The sequence below is a fragment of the Meles meles genome, chromosome 16 (assembly GCF_922984935.1).
Source record: "Meles meles chromosome 16, mMelMel3.1 paternal haplotype, whole genome shotgun sequence".
In the NCBI taxonomy this organism is placed as follows: domain Eukaryota; kingdom Metazoa; phylum Chordata; class Mammalia; order Carnivora; family Mustelidae; genus Meles; species Meles meles.
The window spans coordinates 25,274,046-25,297,387 of record NC_060081.1 but is presented as its reverse complement, the minus strand read 5'-3'; the positions used below and the strand labels follow the sequence as shown (position 1 = coordinate 25,297,387).

At 37.2% G+C, this 23,342-nt stretch overlaps 1 protein-coding gene across 2 annotated transcripts in view; it reads right to left on the bottom strand.

The window, feature by feature from the left end:
* The window catches only part of LRPPRC (leucine rich pentatricopeptide repeat containing), a 103,493-nt gene that overhangs the window by 25,358 nt on the left and 54,793 nt on the right, over nt 1-23,342 (bottom strand). For both annotated transcript variants that reach the window (XM_045980925.1, XM_045980926.1), the window contains exons 24-29: nt 17,623-17,747; nt 17,042-17,148; nt 6,180-6,248; nt 5,266-5,356; nt 356-498; nt 113-221 (exon numbers count right to left, since the gene is read on the bottom strand). In XM_045980925.1, coding sequence (XP_045836881.1) covers nt 113-221; nt 356-498; nt 5,266-5,356; nt 6,180-6,248; nt 17,042-17,148; nt 17,623-17,747 — 644 coding nt within the window. The remainder of the gene's footprint in view (nt 1-112; nt 222-355; nt 499-5,265; nt 5,357-6,179; nt 6,249-17,041; nt 17,149-17,622; nt 17,748-23,342) is intronic.

Below are 23,342 nucleotides of genomic sequence, written 5' to 3'. Positions count from 1 at the left end.
AAAGAAAATAATTAATTTATGTAAGTTCCATCTCCGTCCTAGAGCACTACTAATTTGTTAGAAGGACATAGATCCCCTGTTGCTATTAGAAGACCCCAGCATACAGATTTACCTTTGCTTCTCTTTCGTTGGCAGGCATTCAACAGATCTTTCTCCGTATTACTTTCTGTATGTGAGGGTGATGAAAAATTCAGGGAGTGCTTTTCATCTTCATACCACAACTGGAAGAAAGAAGTATTCAGTTAAACAAAACCTGGTATACAGAGTGATCTTTTTAGAATGAAACTGGGCTAATTATGCCCTACACTTACACTGACAACAAAACCTGTTAGGTTTACAGTTAAAAACAAATTACCTCAGGTACGTCAAACGGAACCTCTTGATTACTGTTTCTAAGGATTTCTGCTAATAATCTTAATGTCTTTGCACGTGGAATAATATTTTCTTCTTGCATTTTATTCCACACAGCATCAGCTTTTTGCCAGTCACCATTTACTTCTGCAAAATTTTGAATAAGCAGAAATTAATGAACATACTAAGTCGAATTCTTAAAAATGTTTAGAATATTTTCCCCATTTAATGTTGAAGTAAGCATTATTCCAAATATTGCCTCCAGGGAAAGGAACAGGATGATTGTGGACCCAAGGCAAAATGACTTCCTTCTGTATGCCTTTTGAGTTTTCAACAATGGAAATTCCTTACCTAATAAAAAACAACAACCCCCACCCCACTTTACTACACACTTTCAAAGTCTCGTGTTAATAAAAAGTCTGTCTTTCTAAGGTAACCTGAGAAGCCCACTGCTGAAATCAGAATCAGAAATAGGTAACAATTCAACTATGCCCGTGAGACTTTGGAAAGATAATGTGTACATGTATATAGTATAATACACAGCTGGAGGTCTAAAGTGATTCAAAGTGCACAAATGTATGATTTTCTTCAAAAGTGTCAAATCAACCAATCCCTTTCACTAAGTAGAATAGGGAGAATTCTGTCTCTTCTGCTGACTTGAAGAATGTCTATGACATTGTGTGACAGAATTTTTTTATCCCAATAATGCCATCAGACCAAGTATTATAGGGCAAGGGAAGTTTACTGGAAGGAAATTGGCAGACACCTTCACATTGAAAAAATGAGTTTCTGTTATGTGGTAACCTAATCTTCACAAATAGCAAAAACTTAATAATCAAGGCTTTATTTTTAAACATTCTAACAGGTTTTGAAAAGAGAAACGGTCAAGTCATTTAATACAATAAACTTACGCTTGTGAAAAACCAGACCAAAATATTAAAAATATCATGACACTAATTAAGTTCAATTAAAGTATTACACACAAAGAAATACTATTTTAAATGTGTTTTTAAATTTTTCATATATGAATAATGAGCATCTTCATTCTGTCTAGTCAGTCAACTCTAGGAAGGGGGCTGTTTCAGAGCACAAATGTTCTAAAAAACATACATAAATACATTTCTCAAAAATAGCAAAATACGGAAAGAGATGGGATTTTCCTAGATTCCCCCACACCTGTCCGACTGAAAAGCTACGTTTTTTTGGTAACCGATGACTCCTGGAAGTAAAAAACTCAAAGAACAAAAACAAAACACACTCATGCTCCATCAGAAACCCACAACAAGGGGTGCCTGGGTGGCTCAGTCACTAAGCATCTGCCTTCAGTTCAGGTCATGATCCCAGGGTCCTAGAATTGAGCCCGACATCAGAGGGAGTCTGCTTCTCCCTCCCCCACTCCCCCTGCTTATAAAAATCTTAAAAAAAAAAAGAAACCTACAACAAAGAAAAAGGTAATAGTAGGAAAACTTCCCCAGGTCGTACACAGATTGTAATGATTTTGTACATACTGGTAATAAAATCAGTCCCATATAAAACCCTTAAATTTACAATCTCTTTTCCCAAAACAAGACTCTCATAAGCTAATTACACTTCTCCTTCATTAAAATGTTCTCATGTAATATAAAATTCAAAAGTAACTTCTCAAGTATATGAGTATATAAAACTAACTGGATTAAACAAATGAAAAACAAAACCCCAAGCTCCAGCATCTTTAATTCTATAGAAGAGAAAAGGTGGAACATTCTGTCCCCTGCCAAAAGGTACACCTGTGAACTGTGGAAGACATAGTTAGGGAAGGTTTCCAAGAACTGGAAACAGCACCGCTAAGGTGGTTTTTACAGAGATTCATTTTTAAGATAACATGAACACTGGAGAGAAAATGGATGGAAGATGGACAACTCTGTCTTCAACTGTAGGAACTCTATGAAAGTAATTTTCTTCTTTTCAAAAAGGCAAAAGTATATGAAAGCTTCCACTTTAGGAGGACAAAGATATTACAGAGATGCAGCTTTAATTAAAATGGACTACCAACTTTTACAAGAAAATATCTCAGAGTGCCTGGGGGGCTCAGTCAGTTAAGCGTCTGCCTTTGGCTCAGGTCATGATCCCAAGGTGCTGGGATCAAGCCCAGGATCAGGCTCTCTGCTTAGCAGGGAGCCTGCTTCTCCTTCTCCCACCATGCCCAATGTTCTCTTTCTCTCAGATGAATAAATAAAATCTTAAAAAAAAAAAAAAAGAAAGAGAGAAAGAAAAAGAAAGAATGAGCTCATAAAAAAGCTCTACCAGGCCAAAGATTTTCTCAGGTATTCACAATCCAAAATATGGATTTTTCAAGTATAATAGGACCACATCTCATATATTATCCCATATCATATGTTCCTTTTCAAATAAAATTGAGTCCATAGTGCTTTATAAATTATTTAACTTGTTCAAATAAGTGGTCCAAGGGGAAAATGGAAAGGGGGCGCCACAAAGGAGAGGTTGGTTGTTCTTCAGAAAGGGGAGGATCAGGGTTATCACAGCCACATTATCAACTTACAGCACGACAAAGGCAGGAAGTATACAACCTCGGTTATAAAGTATACTTCATTATAATAATTCCTGACTTCCAGTCTTACAAGAGGCCACCCTCACCTTACCGGGCTCTTCAGACTATTGGCTCAAACACAGAGCAAAAAAACTGGAGAAGGTGTCCAATACAGTCAAGAGAGGGGATGAAGGAGAAAAAAATGGTAATAAACCTCAAAGACTATTTATTCCTAAAGGAAATTTTAAGATGAACCTACGGGTTGTTTTCTTTTTGTTCTTTTTAAAGAAAGCATCAGCAAAAGGTCATCTGTAGAGGAAAAAGAGGTCTATGAGGATGGCCACCTCCGCCTTCCCTGGACTACCCCTGCTCCTCATACATCCTTCCAGTTTTTCTTTCACTCCATCTTCTTAGTCTTGGTTATAGGCCTAACTGCATAGAGCACTACCCTATCTGCTGTGTCCTCCCCAATATCTAGCATAGTTAGGGATCATGGTCCTCTGTGGGGACTACTTTAACTGCTAAGACTCATCCGGATATATTCAGGGTTTTTCTTTTTTTCTGAAGTTGGTATCAAATTAGAATTTAAGCATGAAATAGTTCCTCAAAAGAAAGGGGTGGGGAAGGGTAAGAAGTAGCACTTGAATAAATATCGGTTATAACCCACCAATTAAGGACTACATGCCTAAAACGTAAGTTTGCTAATTGTATATATTCAATAACAACCTCAGTACTGTGTGCTAGAATTTGACCATTAAACTAAAGAACTGAATTTTAAGAATTTTAAAAGTTTTAAGAATTACATAGCGAAGTGTGCATTTCAATGCAACCAACAACTGAAATATAAATTTTACAACAAGTCTTATTTACACCATCAACATAGAAGATAAAGTTTTTTTTCTTAAAGATTTTATTTATTTGGCAGAGAAAAAACGCAAGTAGGCAGAGCGGCAGGCAGAGGGAGAGGGAGAAGCAGGCTCTCCGCCGAGCAGAGAGCCCCGATTTAGGACTCAATCTCAGGACCCTGGGATCATGACCTGAGCCAAAGGCAGATGCTTAACTGACTGAGCTGCCCAGGCGTCCCAAAGATAAAGCTTCTAATGATAATAAAAACAAATTCAAAAAGACAAATAAGTTATTCACTGCTGTCTATGTTTGGTGAAGGTAAATTTCCTATGAGAAAAACAAAATAATCTGGATCAAATGTCTGGGGGAGTGGAGCGAAGAAGGGATGAAGAGAGGGAGGGGCAAGAGGGAGAAAGGAGGGAAGGAAGGAAGGAAAGTAGGTTAGTTACTGACTTGTCGAAGAGTTGCTCTTCTCCACCCAAATACACTAAAAGAGACTGCAAAGTTCCCAGATGTATAAACTGGAACTGACATACTAGAACACTGTTTGGTAATAAAGATCAAATGTTTCAGAACACAAATACAAATCCAGCCTAAGGAAACAACTATGGGCGTGAACAAAGATTAAAGCACAAAGATAGCTAATACAGCACTGTTTTATAATGTGTAAAATGGATTTCTAGTCAGATGTCTAGCATAAGGAGATTGGCTGGATAAATTCTAGTACAGCCACGCAATGTAGTCATTTATAGGTAAGAAAATGTTTATAATATAGATTCAGTCAAAACTATATTAGAATATAATCACATTTTAAAAAACTGTTTAGTAATGAGTCTGTGTATCAGTATGCATTTTTCTGGAAAAAGATTTTTTTTTTGGAAGATTTTATTTATCTGACAGAGAGATGCAACAAGAGAGGGAACAAGAGCAGGGGCAGAGGAAGAGGGAGAAGCAGACTCTCTACCAAGCAGGGAGCCCGATGTGGTGCTCGATCCCAGGATCATGACCTAAGCTGAAGGCAGAGCGGAACGACTGAGCTACCCAGGCACCCCTGGAAAAAGATCTTATATACATGAATAAACATGGTAGGGATTATGTGATTTATAGGAGTGACTGGTAAGTCTACCGGAGGACTTAAATAAAAAGAAAAAAATTAGGGGCGCCTGGGTGGCTCAGTGGGTTAAAGCCTCTGCCTTTGGCTCAGGTCATGATCTCAGGGTCCTGGGATCCAGCCTTGCATCTCTCTGCTCAGCGGGGAGCCTGCTTCCCCCTCTCCCTACTTGTGATCTATCAAATAAATAAATAAAATCCTCAAAAAAAAAAAAAATTAGTCTCTCCTCGAAAAGCTCTATTAAATTCTGTGGCCCTAGTGATACAATATAACAATCTGTGATAAAACTCAATCTGGCCTCTACTTAAAACTCTACTGAAGACCACACATTTGACAATCACTAGACCTTCCCGGTATTCCTTTCCTGCACCTGCTTTCAACAGAATAAATGTCTCAAGATGAAAACATGAGGAACAGTCAGATTACTTACTATACAATTTTAGTAGACTGTAGTACAGCTGGTCTCTATCACATTCAAACAACTTCTGTGTCAGCTCCACTAATTTTTCTAGAACTTCAACCTTAAAAATAAGATTAACAGATGGATCTAGAATGTGTAAAGGACATATTTTATAGCTGACAAATCTCATTTAATAATCCTTCCACCAAGCTTTACCCAAAGGGCAGATTAACTTCACTTCAAAAGTTAAAGAGCCGAGCACACCGATGTGAATGGACTTACTGCCACTGAAGCGAACACTTACAAATGGTTAAAATGATAAATTTTATGTTATATATGTAATTTACCACAATTAAAAACCATTTTTTTTTTTAAGTTAAAAAGCTGAAGGACTCTGTAGTCAAGAACAAAACATGAACAATCATCTGGCTGAGGAAGCCTCCATGAAGATGCATTCTGAGAATTCAAAGATACTGGTAGAAGAAGATCCAGTGAATACACTCTCTGGTAATAAGAACACTCCTCCACCCAAGTGTTATACTCCTTCCCCTGTGGCTTCCACTTGGCGGGGTATGAAAAGAGATCTACACTGGAGGAGACGTAAAGTAGAAATTCCACCGGGCTCCCCTCAGCGACTCCTCTGGTCACTGAGGACTGAAGCAGATTTAAATTGCAAAGGAAACAGGGTTAGCCTGCTCAAGCCACCAACTTAGGATAAAGCAGGCTAAAATCTTCAGGGCCCAAATTAAAAATTTTAGGGATTCTACTGTACCTCAGGAACAAGAATTAAGCTACTGCTTATTTGGAAAACCACCAAAGATAATGCTGCTTCCATTAATAATGCTCTATGTCCCAAAATCCCCGAATGCTCATATGACATGTAGGAAGGACACTTGCTTTCTACTCACAGTTTAGGTGGTCGAGACCAGAAATTAAACACAAACCTGATTACTTGAAATACATCTTTCACAAAACCACTGAAGTCTTGTAGATCGAGCTCTAATGCCTGGAGTCTATAAAATAAAATCATCAGACAACGTATGAGCTAACGCTCAGCTAAATGTGAATTTTCCCTCAAAGACAACAGTTTTCCCTCAAAGACAATAGTTTTCATCTAATCTGCTGCCTCCTTCCTAAACAAATAAAAGAAACCTGTAACTTAATACCAGTTACCAAAGACTTTTAGGATTGAAACAGAGCATAAATAAGAACCTGTATTTAACCAGTATCTAGAAGATTTGGTTATGTCAAAATGTAGCTTTGCAGGTCAATTTTCATTCCATAGATCTTTAAACATTAAGATGGTTAAACTTTCTTTACTATACAAAGGAACCTTGATTCAGTGAACTAAATCAACTCTAAAAGATGTCAAATTAAACACACACACACACTTCAGAGATCCCAATGGATTCAGGAAGCAAAAATTAATGTTACACATACTTATAAACCATCATCACAACAATAAACCAATGGCTTTCACTTTTAAAAGTATTGTTTGTGACTGCCACAAATGCTTGCCTATTATCTAAAACTAAATGTGTAGAGAGCGAGGTACTTAAACAAGCTAAGTACTTAAAATGAGTTCACAGTCTTAGTTTATTTCAATTACGGAGATATATATTATATCCTCAATCAGAAATTACTAGGGTTTAGTCAATAACTCTGGCGGCAAAGCACTTCTTTTTTTAATTTTGGATACTGGAATAAAAGGCAAACTAATTCACACATAATTCCAAGGATTTGTCACTCTAACCACAATATTCTCATCATGTGTAAGAGGGTTTCACCATTAAACAGAACATTTCAATCACAGCATTATGATAAGAAAACTACATACTCATTAGCCCTGGCTGCTCCAGCCTAGAGGAGGTACCTCCACTGATTTCTCCGCTCAGCTTTGTTGACTAAACCATGGATCCCTCAAATCTGATCTCTTATTTAGAAGTCCTCATGATTTTTTATTCCTTCAAGTAATATTGTACAATGTTAAATTAAGAATTGAAGCAGACACTAACATCTCAGAGCTCTGATAGGATGACAGAGAAACAGGTACAGCAGAAGTTGTAAAAGTATTCTCATTCTGACTGTGCAAGTATGCGCATTCTGGGACAGAAGAAAGAAATGCTGAATAGATCAACTGCTGAAATATATTCTCAAATACATTAATATTTACATCTCCACACAATTTCTACTCAAGGAGTTTCTCACATTACCACTTTGATTTCATAGGCATTACTCTGAAAATGAAACCAAATGAAATCAAATTTACAAAAAGCCCTTGCAAAAATACTGGACCGTCCTCTTTAGAAGAAGGCAAAATGCAAGGAGTACACTCACTTATAGCTTCAACTGACTGCTGATCCAAAACCAATGATCTAAATGGCACAACTTTTATGTTTGTAAACGCTTCCTTTTTGTGGCTGATTAATCTGCTTGTCACGGGCAGGACAGCTGACTTATACAGCAGATATTCCTAGGTTTCATTTTGAAATTGAGAACTGTTTTCACATTATAAATCTCAATCATCAAAAGAACATCTAGGTCAGATTAACTAAATCTCCCAGGCTTCGGTAATAGTCCATATTTCTGGCTTATCTCTTAACATCTTACTGAATTTTAAACACAAGTTGAAAGCAAAAATAGAAAATATAATAAAACTATGGAGAAGAATAGAATTCTAATTGGGATGTTATATATAATTGATCAAAAACCAGTTAATTAAAACAGCTTAATTAAACAATGAATTTACCTAACTTTTTCTGCTTTTGCTACATACAGTACACTGAGAATAAATTAATTACTCTAATAAAACATCTGGCAAGTTTGTTTCCACTGAGGTTACTGTGCTCTAAAACATTCTTTGTGAAGTTCCAATTTAGTACCAGGTTCACTTGTATAAGAATAATAGTAATGTAAAATAAAAAATAATTTCCATTTAATTGTTATATTACTCTGATGTAAATTTGCTGTTACCATAATAGGCTTCAATATATACTAGTAAAAAGACCTATCAAGTATGGGGCGCCTGGGTGGCTCAGTGGATTGAGCCGCTGCCTTCGGCTCAGGTCATGGTCTCAGGGTCCTGGGATCGAGCCCCACATCGGGCTCTCTGCTCTGTGGGGAGCCTGCTTCCTCCTCTCTCTCTGCCTGCCTCTCTGCCTACTTGTGATCTCTCTCTGTCAAATAAATAAATAAAATCTTTAAAAAAAAAAAAAAAAGACCTATCAAGTAATTATTATCTTTAAAGTGGAAAGAAATGAAGATTCTTCTACTTTAAACTCTATCTCAAGAAAAACCATCTTAGGGGCCCCTGGGTGGCTCAGTGGGTTAAGCCGCTGCCTTCGGCTCAGGTCGTGATCTCAGGGTCCTGGGATCGAGTCCCGCATCGGGCTCTCTGCTCAGCGGGGAGCCTGCTTCCCTCTCTCTCTCTCTGCCTGCCTCTCTGCCTTGTTGTGATTTCTCTCTGTCAAATAAATAAATAAAATCTTTAAAAAAAAAAAAAAGAAAAACCATCTTAAATTTGACTCAAACAGAAGTTTTTACCTGTTTTGATTTTTCCTGCTGTTAGTGTTAGAAACGTGAAATGGAAAACAAATGAACAACTATCCCAGCCTCATATCCTCTATTCAACGTCGCAGGAAAAAAAATCAAGTGCATGAGAGGGAGTGGACAAGTAAAAACAAGAACCCAACTATTTATCTTCATAGCTAGAATAGCAAGGGAAGAAAAAAGGTATCACTGAACTTGTTAAATCTTTCAATTATTTGTCCTTTTCTCTAAAATCTTCAGAGATAGGTGTGACTGGGTGGCGCAGTAGGTTAAGTGTCCAACTCTTGGTTTCAGTTCAGGGTGTGATCTCAGGGTCACGAGATCAAGCCCCATATCAGGCTTCACTTAGCATGGAGTCCGCTTGAGACTTTCTCTCTCCCCTCCTCTGGCTCTCCCATTAACTGTGCATGCTCTTTCTCTCAAATAAAAGTACATCTTAGAAAAAATCTTCGGAGATAGACTTAAAGACCATGTCTAGAATAAGGAGGAAAATACGATTGAGCAAACATGACCCACTTAACCACATGTTACCGGAGATATTAATAAGTAAACTAACTCATGGGTATGAACTGACACAAGAACTGACATCTCTTGAAATTTGGGAGGTCAGGGGAGGTCAGGGGAAAAAATATCTCTAAAAATCCTTCTGTATATATAAGATCCATTCTGACTTATTAAAGAAGGCAAATTAGGATGAAACCTTGCATGTGATCTAGCAAAGAACAAAGGTAAAAGCCACAAAGACTGGGAGATCACTATAATCCAAACTGTTGGTCCTAAACACAAAACCATAAAAAGAAGAGTTTTGCCCCTGAGAAGACAGCAAATTCACTCTGGCTACCATGTGATGGAAGGGTAACAGCAGATAAGAGGAGGAAAAAAAAATCAAGAAAGAATAATTCTGAAAAAAGGCCAAGTTCTTCTGGTGGTTCAGATACTGAGGGGTCAGGGGATCATGGAGATTATACTGCAATACATATATACAAATGTATCAAACCAAAACACTTCATACCTTAAACTTGCAGGATGCTGTAACTTATCTCAATTTTTAAAAAAGATTTTATTTGAGGTAGAAAGTGCACATGTGTGCATGTATATGCCCGTACGAGTGGGGTGAAGGGCAGAGGGAAGGAGACTCCCTGCTGAGCAGAGAGCCCAATGCAGGGCTCGATGCCTAGGACCCCAGGATCCCAACCTGAACTGAAGGCAGGTGCTTAACTGACTGAGCCACCCAGGCACCTCCATCTTATCTCAATTTTAAAAAGACTGAGATCACAGAGGTAAGAATGGTATAGGAGAACAAAAAGAAAAAGTGAAATCAGGACCCAATTTCAAATTCCATGACCACCACTAACTAAACAAACTCCATACTAACACTCTGAACTAAAGCTTCCTGCTGTAATTACTTCTCAGAGTTGTTTTGTGAGCCTCATACAAAAATGTACATGAAAATTATTTGAAAGTGTAAAAGTGTAACTAATATTAGTTATATTGTTTAGCTTGTAAACTAAATTTGAACCTCAAAGGAAAAGGCTGAAATGAGAAATTCTAACCAAATTTAAAGCAGACTCTTTGTGTTTGTACCTGGAAAACTCAGCAGGCCCTGGCATGTGGCAGGCACAAAGTATGTGATCACTGAACTGCTCAAAGGGATAAGAATAAACATAAGTATTTCTTTATAGAAACCTTCAGTGTAGTTATTTAACATTTCAAATCATAATTTAACTCTTCTCATACTTGTATGTAACATCCCTCCCTGGACTTAATGTCCTGTCTTAAAACACAAAATGAAGTACCCAAACAATATTAATTTATTAAATGACCTTGCAATACTTCCATCTTGGGAGGTGACCTGTACGGTGACCCGTATTTTCAAGTACCTTAAAAAATACTTGACCAACGGGGTGCCTAGGTGGCTCAGTCTTAGTTAAGCATCTGCCTTCAGCTCAGGTCATGATTCCAGAGTCCTGGGATCAAGACCCGCATTGGGCTCCCTGCTTAGCAGGAAGCCTGCTTCTTCCTCTCCCACTCCGCCTGCTCGCATCCTCTCTCTCATTGTTTCTCTCTGTGTCAAATAAATAAATAAAATCTTTAAAAAAAAAAAAAATACCTGACTGAAAAAAATAAAGTCCCTTCTTAGTGAGAAAATACCATCTTATTATATGCCAATAAACTGGACAACCAAGAAGAAACAGATAAATTCCTAGAAACATTTAACTTTCCAAAACTGAATCAGGAAGACCAGTCGCTAGCAATGAAACTAAATCAGTAATCAAAGTACTCCCAACAAAGAGAAGTTCAGGACCAGATAGACAGCTTTACAGGTGAATTCTACCACACATTTAAAGAGGAATGAACACCTATTCTTCTCAAACTATACAAAAAAATAGAAGAGAAAGGAAAACTTCCAAATTCATTCTATGAGACCAAAATTACCCTGATTAAGGGGAAAAAAATATGAATGAATGAAAGGAAAAGAAAAGATCATCTTATTTTATCATAATTTCTAGCAGAAGGAGCATGGGAGGCCTGGGCTTTAGACCAAATCTGCTATGATGAACCACAGAAGAGGTATCACCTATAAGGATAGAACAAAATTTGTCTTTATACGCCAGGGGCTTTAACAGTAAAGCATTTCACTTACTTCTAGAAATGATCCTAAGTCAATAATCTGAAAGCCAAATATACCTATTCCTATAGATTAAGATGTGCATTATGATGATTTCTTTTAAAAGCAAAAATTTTTCTCAGAAGACAAATGGGCAGGGGCGCCTGGGTAGCTCAGTGGGTTAAAGCCTCTGCCTTCGGCTCAGGTCGTGATCCCAGGGTCCTGGGATCGAGTCCCGCATCGGGCTCTTTGCACTGCAGGGAGCCTGCTTTCTCCTCTCTCTCTCTCTGCCTACGTGTGATCTCTGTCTGTCAAATAAATAAATAAAATCTTAAAAAAAAAAAAAAGAAGACAAATGGGCAAATGAACTTTAGTTCACTTATATTATGGAGTGACGTGCTCATTAAAAATAATGATCAGAAGAGTTCTTAATTACAGGGGTGCCTGGGTGGCTCAGTGGGTTAAAGCTTCTGCCTTCAGCTCAGGTCATGATCCCAGGATCCTGGGATCGAGCCCCACATCGGGCTCTCTGCTCAGCAGGGAGCCTGCTTCCTCCTCTCTCTCTCTGCCTTCCTCTCTGCCTACTTGTGATCTCTGTCAAATAAATAAATAAAATCTTTAAAAAAAAAAAAAAAAGAAGAGTTCTTAATTACACATGGCATGGAATGCGGAAACAGTGATGTAGGATAAAACTATGGTTCAACTTACTTCTTATGTATAAAAGAAATATGTGTTAACTAAAGGACAGAAAAACCACAGAAATGACTAGATGAGTAATGGGATTAACACTGCGTCTTCACACACAGCCTATTTTAAAAAGGAATCATGTGTAAATTTTATTTGAATCTATTCACAGGGGAAAGGTCATATCAATCATCACCACTGGTACAACACAGACTACAAAATACTGACTGGTATTATTATATAAGTTTGTAAAAATAATTTGTGAACATTTCCCCAAGTTCATTCCAGAATGTGCCAGAAGAACACCGAGAGGATCTAGGAATAGTTACCCTGCAGATGAGACTGCAGGAGACTAAAGAGTTGACTTCAATACAGGAAAGACTGTCACATAGAAGGAAGGGAATAAAAGTAACACTTAATAATGGACCAAACACTCTTTTGAGTGTTATCTGATAAGAGCCCTAAGAGACAACACAAAGACAAAAGATGGAAGCACTTTCCTGCCTCAGAGCCTTTGCACAGGGAGTTCCCTCTACCCTGAAATGCTTTTGCCTCCACTCCATGTGGCTGGCCCCACTGCATTCTTTAGTTCTTATCCCAAACATGACTTCCTCGGAAAGATCAAGTCTGTGGTATATCTTTCTACAGCAATTAATGCATTATATAGATTCATTTTGAAAGATCTTTCTCTAGGACGGACATCTTTCTCAAGATGTCATTGATATTATTTATTATTGGGATACGAAGATGGCTCAGTTGGTTAAGCGTCTGCTTTCGGCTCAAGTCATGATCTCAGGATTCTGGGATCAAGCCCTATGTCGGGTTCCCTGCTCAGTGGGGAGTCTCCCTCTGCCTCTCCCACCACTCATGCTCTCTTCTCTCTCACTCTGACATAAATACATAAAATCTTTTTTAAAAAGTATTTATTGGTATAACGAAGGGAGAGAGGGAAGACAGGGAGGGAAAGAGGAAAGGAGAAAAGAAGGGAATAAGGGAGACAGGTTAAACTGGTCAAACAGGATGGACCTCGAGGGCACTATGCCAAATGAAATATATGAGGCAGAGAAAGACAGAGTATGATCTCACAAATATGTCGACTCTAAAATAACCAAACTTCTAGAATGGTGTTTGCCAGGGGCTCAAGGGAAATGGGGAGGTATTGGTCAAAGGGTACAAACTTCCCTTCTAAGATCAACAGGTTCTGGGGACCTAAGGTAGTGCATGGTGACTACAGTTAACAACACTATGGGGACGCCTGGTTGGCTCAACAGAGGTGTGTGTGACTCCTGATCTCAGGGTCTTGAGTCTGGGCCCCCCACTGGGTACAAAGATTACTTAAATAAATAAAACTTTAAAAAAATATTTTTAATAAAAAAGAGAAACAATACTGTATTATATACTTGAAATACTTGAAAGTTGTTAAGAGGATAAATCTATATACCTATATATGTTTATGTATATATACACCTATATCTAGCTACATTTTTTTTAAGTAGGCTCCACGCACGGTGTGGAGCCCAATGGAGGGCTTAAACTCCTGATCCTGAGATCAAGACCTAAACTGAAATCAAGAGTCAGACACTTAACCGACTGAGCCACCCAAGTGCCCCACTAAGACAGTAAATCTTAAATGTTCTCATCACAAAAAAGAAATTGTAATTATGTGCAGTGATAGAGGTGTTAACTAACGCTACTGCAGTAATCATTTTGTAACATGTAAGTAATCAAATTAACATGCTGTACACCTTAAACAGACACAATGTTACATGCTAATTATGTATCAATAAAGCTGGGGAAAAAGAATTTTTTAGAGATTTCCCCTTTCCACCTCTTTGCTTGACCTCTAATACCTGTTAACAGCCTCATCAAACTCTCGAATGTTGAAGAATACCATATGCATCAACCCCTCACCTCATGCTGCATTTCCTCCAGAAAGTCTTGCCTAATTTCCTTCACTGGGAATAAGTTCCATCCTTGAACTCTCAGAAGTATTCATACTTTTCTTATGGCAGTTAATACTTTTCAATCTCAAATCATAATTATTCTCACATTCAAGGAGCAGCATATTAGCTCTTAATAAATCTACATCTGATTCACTTTTCTCTCTTACTTTCCTTCTTTTGGAAGAACACACTTTTTCTGAGTGTAAGAATTCATATGCTTGTTACAGAAAATGCAGGAAATATAGAAAAGTATAAAGCAGAATAGCAGCTGTTAAGTCCACTCTCCTGTAATAATCCATGTATGGAAATAAAATGTAAGACAGTATTAAAATGTACTGTATGTGCATGTAATACATGATATTTGTACACCAGTTCATTTAAAAAACAACATGAGTCCTATTACACATTGAATCCTGCCTCTTCTTTCTTCATTTAGTGTGAACATTTTTATGACTGGCTTATCTCATCTCCCACAATGCTTGAACTACAAAGAAGCTTCACTGTATACTTGCTTTGTAAACTCAACCCTAGCAAATCTACCCATTGATAAGACACTAATGCATTTTGGGGAGTAATTAAAAAAAATGTTGCTCAGTATTTATAACACTCTTTCACATGCTGATACAGTCACAATTTATTATTTTCTATTACTTTCTATATTCTCAATAATCCTTAGAAAACTACAAGAGAAAATTCCAGGTCTTGAATTTTAGTAGTGAAAAAAGCAACTTCCTACTTTAATTCAAATCCAGCTAATCATTAAAAAAAAAGAAAGAAAGAAAGAAACAAGAAATGTGCTTCGGTATATTCCCATGTTTCACACACCTGCTGTCCTACCCTAGAATACCACAGGGGTTCTGTAAAGCCATTCTTTATCCTTTAAGCAATTTTGTACACATCCACTATGAAAATTCTGTCATCAGTAGACATTTAGACATTTAGCATCCCTAAATGATTACACTCAATGATGCTGCATTTGGCAAAGCTTTAAAGTAATTAAGAGGCAGTTTTCTCTTGCCTATTCATGTGACAACATGTACCTTTATGCTAAACATCATACTGTGAATTATGTGGGGTAAAGCAGATAACGCAATCCCTACTTTTAAGGGGCAAAGAGAATTAATATTATTGATTACTACCATAATCCAGAAACATGCAAGCTGCTTTACATACATTATGTGATTGAATCTTAAAGAAAGGTACTATACTCCTTTTTATAGAAGAGGAAGCTTAAGAAGGTTTAGTAACTGTCCATTACCACACTAGCAAGTAGATGGCAAAAGGAGAACTCTTGTGCTTTTGGCTCTTCTATTATGTCTTGATTATTACATAAAGAGACACACGAGTTCCTATGACAGAACCTCTCGTTACTATTATCTGAATACCTGAGCTTCATTTTCCCTCTGATCAGTGCCCTACTAATACTGATACCAGGCACACAGAGCAGCAGAACTCAAAAGGCTGACAGTTTCCTGCATTTTCAGATACATCAGGTATTTTTTTTCTTTTTTTTAAAGATTTATTTGAGAGAGAGAGAGAATCAGCTGGGGAGGGTCAGAGGGAGAGGCAGACTCCCTGCTGAGCAGGGAGCCTTATGTGGGACTCGATCCTGGGACTCCAGGATCATGACCTGAGCTGAAGGCAGACACTTAACCAACTGAGCCACCCAGGCGCCCCCACCAGGCACTTTCTTTTCTTTTCTTTTTTAAAATATTTTATTTATTTATTTGACAGAGAGAGAGATCACAATGAAGCAGAGAGGTAGGCAGAGAAAAAGGGGGAAGCAGGCTCCCTGCCGAGCAGGGAGTCCGATGCAGGGCTCAATCCCAGGACCCTGACATCATGACCCTAGGCGAAAGCAGAGGCTTAACCTACTGAGTCACCCAGGCACCCCCAGGCACTTTCAATGAAAGAATTTATACTATTTTCTAGAAAATACAAGTGAACTACTTGAGCTACCGAAGAACCTGCCCAAGATAGCATGTCCCACTTCCCTGACAGGAGGACAGATTGAGTCGTAAGACAAACTAAGAACATTCTGAATCAATTGTGCAGTATTCCCTTTTCATACTTTTCTCTTCTTTGAAAAACATCAAGAGAATCTATAATTTTCAGGGTTGTATGCCTCCATTTTCAACTTCATGATAAGCAGTCATCAATGTACAAATAAGGAGGCCAAACACAAGCCTGTGTCCCATCCGCCACGGGAACTTTTGGGAAACGACATGGAGTCATGGCAACGTATGATCTGACAGAAACAGGATTACTGATTTTATTTATTTCACATTAAGTAATTTTTCTTAAGGTAATGGGTCTATCCTCTGTGGAATGTTTTATTTAGAGCAAACAGAACTGTTTAATAGTGAAGTTAATCGTAATTTGGACAGACTTTATAGTTGCCCTTTGACTTACCAATTTCAGTAAGCAAAATTTCAATCAAGCCTAGATAAAATACACTAATCCTAAACAGGCCAGGTTTGTCACCTACCATTTCCCATAAGCTGCTTACCATAGTTTAAAAAAAAAGAAAAGGAGAAGAGGAAGAAATTTTAAATTAAATGCCAAACAGTTGCAGATAGCACTTGTTTGGCTGATTAACTTGTAGACAAGCATTACAAATAAATCTGAGCATGGTCTGCAGCAAATTAAATTCCACCGCTTTTAAGAACAAAGAATTCCTTGGCAAAGAGGATTAGCAACTTTACACCCAGGAATGTCAGTTTAATTTAATTGTTCCACAATCCAAGATTTAATATGCAAATATCATTCTGATACATAACAGTGAATTTAACAAAGTGAGGAAACAAATTCAATATACAACCAGGCTGCCTTTTCTGAGCTGTAATTATATACAATAAAGAAGCTGGCCGAGTCCCCCCCCCCCACCTAGCCCCCATTATTGGGACTGAATTATATTAACATGAATCAGAACAACTATAATTAAAGGTTAAAATTTTTAAACATATTCCAATTAAGAGTCTAAACAGCTGTACAATTAGAATACTGTAGTTAAAAACCATACCTCAATGATCTTCTTGGCCTCTTTGTAATTTCCTGTTTGTAGGAAGGCGAAGAAGAGATCATACAGCATCGTCATCTCACCTTGTTCTTGGCTCACAAAATTCATCGCTAGAGAGTAGAAGAAAAAATATACAAAGAAACAAATGATCACTTGAAGTTCTGGACAAATAAAAGAAAACTTTAAAACAAATATTTACAATAACTTAAAGACTAGCACTGTATCAACCAATTTTCCATCACATTCCTTATCTGACAGCATACATTGACAACAGTAAGTACCTACGACTAGCTTCAAAGAGAACTGGTGAGGATAAGTGGGAACGACGCCTCAGAAAAGGCAGATCACCAAGAAGCAGAGCAAAAAATAACAGAGAGGCAAGTATGCAAAATAAGCAGTTATTAAAATCAAGGATATTGACAACTGAAAATCTAGCTGATACTGTCCTTTTTATTTTAGAAGTATAACAAAGTTCCCCTGGATGTGCTTCCCTTCCTGTTAAATTTTCTCTTCACAGCAATTCATTGAGATTAAATAAGCAACAGGGGAAAAACAACTACAGCAAGATATTGGAGGTGACCAACCTTTCTGAATTAGATCAGTCTCGCCCTTCTCTATCAGTTTACATAAGATATCATGAATCCTTGGTAATACTTTATACTTTTCATAGCAGTCGAAGGCAACTTCCAGAGCAGCACCTAAGTCATCCCTTGGAAACATCAAAATATGAACAATGAATAAAATATATCTAGATCCACAACAACGAGCAGTCAAAATGTATCCGATTGAGCTTTAAAAAAGGCAAAATGGAAAAAGAGAGAAACAATCCTTATATAGTATAAATAAATGTTCTGAGTACAGACATCATTAAGTTATTTTCTCTCCTTCACCTTTCATTCACTTGCTAAATAGCAGTCTTTTTATTTTTATTTTAAGTTGGGCATGGAGCCCAACATGGGGTTTGAACTCCTGACTCTGAGATCAAGACCTGAGTTAAGATCAAGAATCAGATGCTTAACCAGGCACCCCTAAATGGCACTCTTTTTAAAAAAGTCCAAATAAATGAAGGGATTCTCTGAGATTATTATAAATAAAATCTGATTTCAGGGCACCTGGGTGGCTCAGTCATTAAGCATCTGTTTTTGGCTCCGGGTCATGATCCCAGGGTTCTGGGATGGAGCTCGCCAGGGCTCCCTGCTCTGCGGGAAGCCTGCTTCTCCCTTTCCCACTCCCCCTGCTTGTGTTCCCTCTCTCGCTGTGTATGTCTCTCTCTGTGTCAAATAAATAAAATTTAATAAATAAATAAATAATAAAATCTGATTTCAGGGGCACCTGGGTGGCTCATTCAGTTGAGGGTCTAACTCAGTTTCAACTCAGGTCAGGATCTCAGCGTCCTGGGATCAAGCCCCCACACCAGGATCCACACTCAGCAGAGAGTCTACCTGTCCCTCTGCACCCCCCATGCCCACACACCCGTGTCCTCACTCCTGCTCTTTAAATACGTAAATAAATAAATAAAATCTTTTTTAAAAAATCTGATTCCATCCATTAAGTTGCCGTAAGAATACACTATTCCTAAAAACAAGGACTACTATCAAATATTTTTTCTAACTACTTATGTGTGTTTACAGTCCTCAATAATTCTAGATTTAGGAAACATTAAGAAATATCTACCAGTAGTTACCAAGGAATTTTCAAGTATTTACAACTCTATCATCCTATTTTTAGTACTGCCACCTCTCCAGACAGGAGAAGGAGGAAATAACTTCAGGATTCATATATACAGAAACTTACTGTGGCTAAAAACTCAGACATTCTTAAGATCAGTGAATTCTAGGAGAATCCTCATTTGAAGGCAAGCTTTTAAAAATTATTTCCAGGGGCACCTGGCTGGCTCAGTCAATGGAGCATGGGACTCTTGTTGTGAGTCTGAGCCCCATGTTAAGATTACTTAAAAATACAATCTTTAAAAGAAAAAATTATTTCCCGTTGTAAAGTCAAGGTTTCTCTTCTGTGGTAACAAACGAAAAAAAAAATCTTGCGATATTTTCATTAAGTCAGAATTTCTTAAGAGTGTGGAAACACATTCTTGTGAGTCCTCAAAAACTACTTTTTCCTTTAAAAGGAAAATGACAGTATGAGAAATATGTAAGACCTTGAAAAAACTGTAGAAATTATATGATCCAATTCTACATGCCATCCTCCTTTATTTTTAAACAGATGAGGAAATTAAGGCATGTAAAGACTGAATGATTTGCCTAAGGTACTAGGGTAAACAGAGGAAGGCACTGCCTTCCCACTTCCCACTTTCCGTTGACTACATCCACTCGCACGTTATGCTCCAGTAAAAACACTGCTGCCTGTTTAACCTAATAAGGTGGTGCAATGTGGAATAAGAAATTAAAAATTTTTGAAAAGAAAGTATGAAATATAGAGCGATGTGTGGTTAGTGACAGTTCTTAACAGGCTCCGTGGAGAAAACACCTTTCTCTCACATGCCACAGTTTTCAAAAGGAGGTAAGCATTTTTAAAATTTCTGCTGAAGCCCTAACATTTTGGTCCATTATACAAATGTTATGTTGCCCAAGACTGAATTACTATTTTATCTAGATTAAGATTTTAAGCTGTACTGAAAGGAAAATACCAGGAAGAAGTGTTAATTTTACTGCAATAATACTGACACAGTGAAAGCGAGCCGATCCTGCCAGAGCTCTCTACCTTATCCCCTTCCCAAGCCCTGTTTACAGTGCATCTTCCGGCACCCCACGGAGTCATTTGAATTTTTGTCATTTGGGGTGAAGACTAAATTACAGGTTAATTTCAAAACCGCAAGTAGATGTTGCAGGCTAGATTACTGTCATACAAGAGAAATGCTACAGTAGCTACCACATATGATATAAACCTTTATATAATCAGTATTTCCCCTTTGCTTCAGACACAGGTTCAGTTATTAGCCTTCTACAATTCCATTTAATGAAAAACTACGAAGATGTTTTCAAGAGAGCAACTAATACATACTGATTTTTTTTAAGGAGCCTCATCTACTTTTTCAGATCAATTCCCAAACTAGAACAGTGTGTCTCAACTGTATTTCCCCTACATTAGGTCAAAGCTATCAATAAATGAATGAATAATTGTTCTGTCAATCAAAGAGACATGTTAATAGCCTTTGGTCTCCAAATACATGCTTCTGAAGATTATACATCCTCAGAACAACAACAGAAACGACAAGAATAGCAAAATGGAAATAATTCATATATTTGTTAGTAATTTCAAGTACCACTGTCACTGCTCTCAGGTTGCCAACAAAATGAGTTAGAAATCTATAATGAAACATTTCACAGAAGTGGACTGATGACAGAAATGAACTACTGAACTGAGGAGGAAAAAAAAAAAAGAAATGAACTAATAATTAGTCCGTTCTTCTCACAATCCCTATCGTTTACATTCTGACTTGTGCTTGGATCATATTAAAAAGAGATAAAAACGTTCATTTCTCATATAATATGATGTCATCATTAATCTTTCCTACTAAAGCTTAAAACCTTGGGTTATAAAACGAAAAATATGAAAAGGTATCTAAAATTGACACTGCTACGAAAACAGTTATATACTCACAGGACTTTTGAATCTCAATCCCACTTGTTAAGTCCTGGCTCGGCTGTAGCCATGTGATAAATTTCCAGAAGTGATGATGAAAAGCAGATTATCACAATGGCTGCACTCAAGGAAACTGTGGGTTCCCTCCCGGTTCTAATTCTCTAACTAGAAAGGTTCTATGAATTGGAGCTTATGAGATTTCAACTCAAATGTATCACACCGGCAGAGAAAATCATCACGCTAAAGTACCATTTCTACTAGGCAAGATGAAGTCAGCAAGAACAGCAAAATATCCAAAAAGTGGATACTGTTTTATACCTGAGATGTGGGACAGCACTTTACCACTCTGTAAAGTACTGTCTAGTAAAGTACTTCTAGGTACTGTGATCTAAGATGATTCTGTGACTTCCTTGGTATACTTTAATACACTACAGTTGATTTAAAACCCTACTCTAAGAAAACAGTAATGTTTTGAAGAAATCTTACATTAATTTTGGATGCAAAACAACTTGTGGTTCTATGCTTACTTCAGTATGTATTCATAATTCTGAAAGCTTTATATACAAACATGTTACAAATTTTTAAGCCCATTCCTGATAAAAATTTAACCTCTGCTTTCACACACTTCAAATAATGCTAAAGGAAAGCCAACTCTATAACATACTTGTATCTCTTAAAAAAAAAAAAAAGGCAAACCCACTACAACTTTTTTTCAATTAGACCCTCCCCAAAATACTTCAATGAAGTACATAAAATAATCTTCATGAATGAAACGATATATAATAAGTCAGCAATAATTAAAAAAAACTTTTGATTGATGCAAATTAATATAAGCTTTATCAAAATTCTGTGAGTCCATGAAAGAACAGGAAAAAGAAAGATTCTATAATTTTAAATTTTAAGAACAAATATATACCAGAGGCTGAGTCCAGTAGGTATTTGGAAAAATTAAAAGAGTTTTATTTATTGGGGTGCCTGGGTGGCTCAGTTGGTTAAATGTCCGACTCGGTTTTAACTCAGATCATACTCTCAGGGTTACGAGATCAAGCTCCGCATCAGGATCCGTGCTCAGCACAGAGTCTGCTTGAGATTCTCTCCTCTCCCTCTTCCCCCACCTACGTGCACATGCTCGTGCTCTCTCAAATAAACAAATCTTTTAAAAAAAGATTTACTACTAAGAGTTTTACTTATTAACTCGGATGGACTTGGCCCACATTAAAATATACTCTAGACTTTCCAATTCACTTTTTTACGGGCACAGGACCCCACTACAAACTATAACTTTGCATTATTTCATGGAGGAACATCTAAAACTGTAAGCTTGAAGCCCATATGGCAAATCTGATACCACCTTTAGTTTTACTGAATTACTTAGTTTTACTAAGTAAAAAACAGTTTACTGAATTACTTAGTTTTACTGAATGAAAGTATCCTCTAATGTCACTGACAGAAAAATAAATACTCGACATACATTCATATGAGGCATCCACCTATCATAAAAATATCTACACAACAATACCAGGAAACAAAGCACTCCTAAGTTAAATTCCTCACCATACCTAACTGCAAAAATTGTAAATGCATTTCACACAACCTGTACTGTTAGAACAAGAATGACTAGTAGCAACTATCTATTCACCTAACAGCTTCAAACTTAATTTCCTTATAGTAACTTACTTTCCAATCCAGAGAGGATACTTAATTTAAACCACAAAAAAAAGACAAATATTGATTTTTTAATTGGAATAAAGTGCTTCAACATTATACATAAAGTATTAGTGAAGTGGCAATTTACCTAAAGGGATTACTGACTTGAAAAGCTCTCAAAATCTGAAATCAGTAGAGAAAAGGAGAGTTTGTGGGAGGAAAAAAGTTTAAAACAAGGCAAAAAAACACTTCAACACTCCAAAAACAAACTATTCCATAAATCTTAAGCAGTTGTTCAGTGTAGAGAGAAATCAATTCAAGAGAAACCAGCATCTTCGTAAAAATTATTGTTAAGAGAACCAGCCTTTGAAAGAGCTAAATGTTTTTTTTTTTCTCCTGTTCATCATCTATAAACGAGGAATCTTCAAGGAGACTGGTGTTGCAATTACAACTAATCCTCCCCAAAAAATTAACTGTGTTGAAGGCTTTGTAATTTCCCTAGGTACAATTTAGCTGTCACTTACTTTAAAATTTACTCAAACATGCGTTCCGAACAGCACTAACTTCACATGTCAAGTGCTTTCCAGCCAATTGAGTCTAAACTGGAAGTCGGTGTTAAACAACTGAATGATTAGACAAGATAGCTCATTTCCCTGCTCTTTTGTTCAGAATAAAATGCCACATTTACATTATCAGGCTCAACAGGATTTTCTGACAGAGGCAGAAAAAACCCTACTGAACACTGTCCGTACTAAGCACATGAAGCCTGTCATTTACCAATCATCCTTCAAAAAGCAATAGCCATGAATGTAACTTAATTACGACCCAATGATCCTTGACGAAAAATCATCTTATCACTGTCCTGTCCCCCTAGGGCAAATGAACCACTTTTGTCCTTTGGCACTGATGATGCTAAATTCTTAATTGCAATAATGGAGTAAAAGAGCCAAACCTCCTTAATTTCCTTTCAGCACATACAGAATTTTACTCTCGAAGGCAAGCATTCCCATAAATAATAAAAGTATCCAGTACAAATGAAGATGCTAAAATTGAAGGG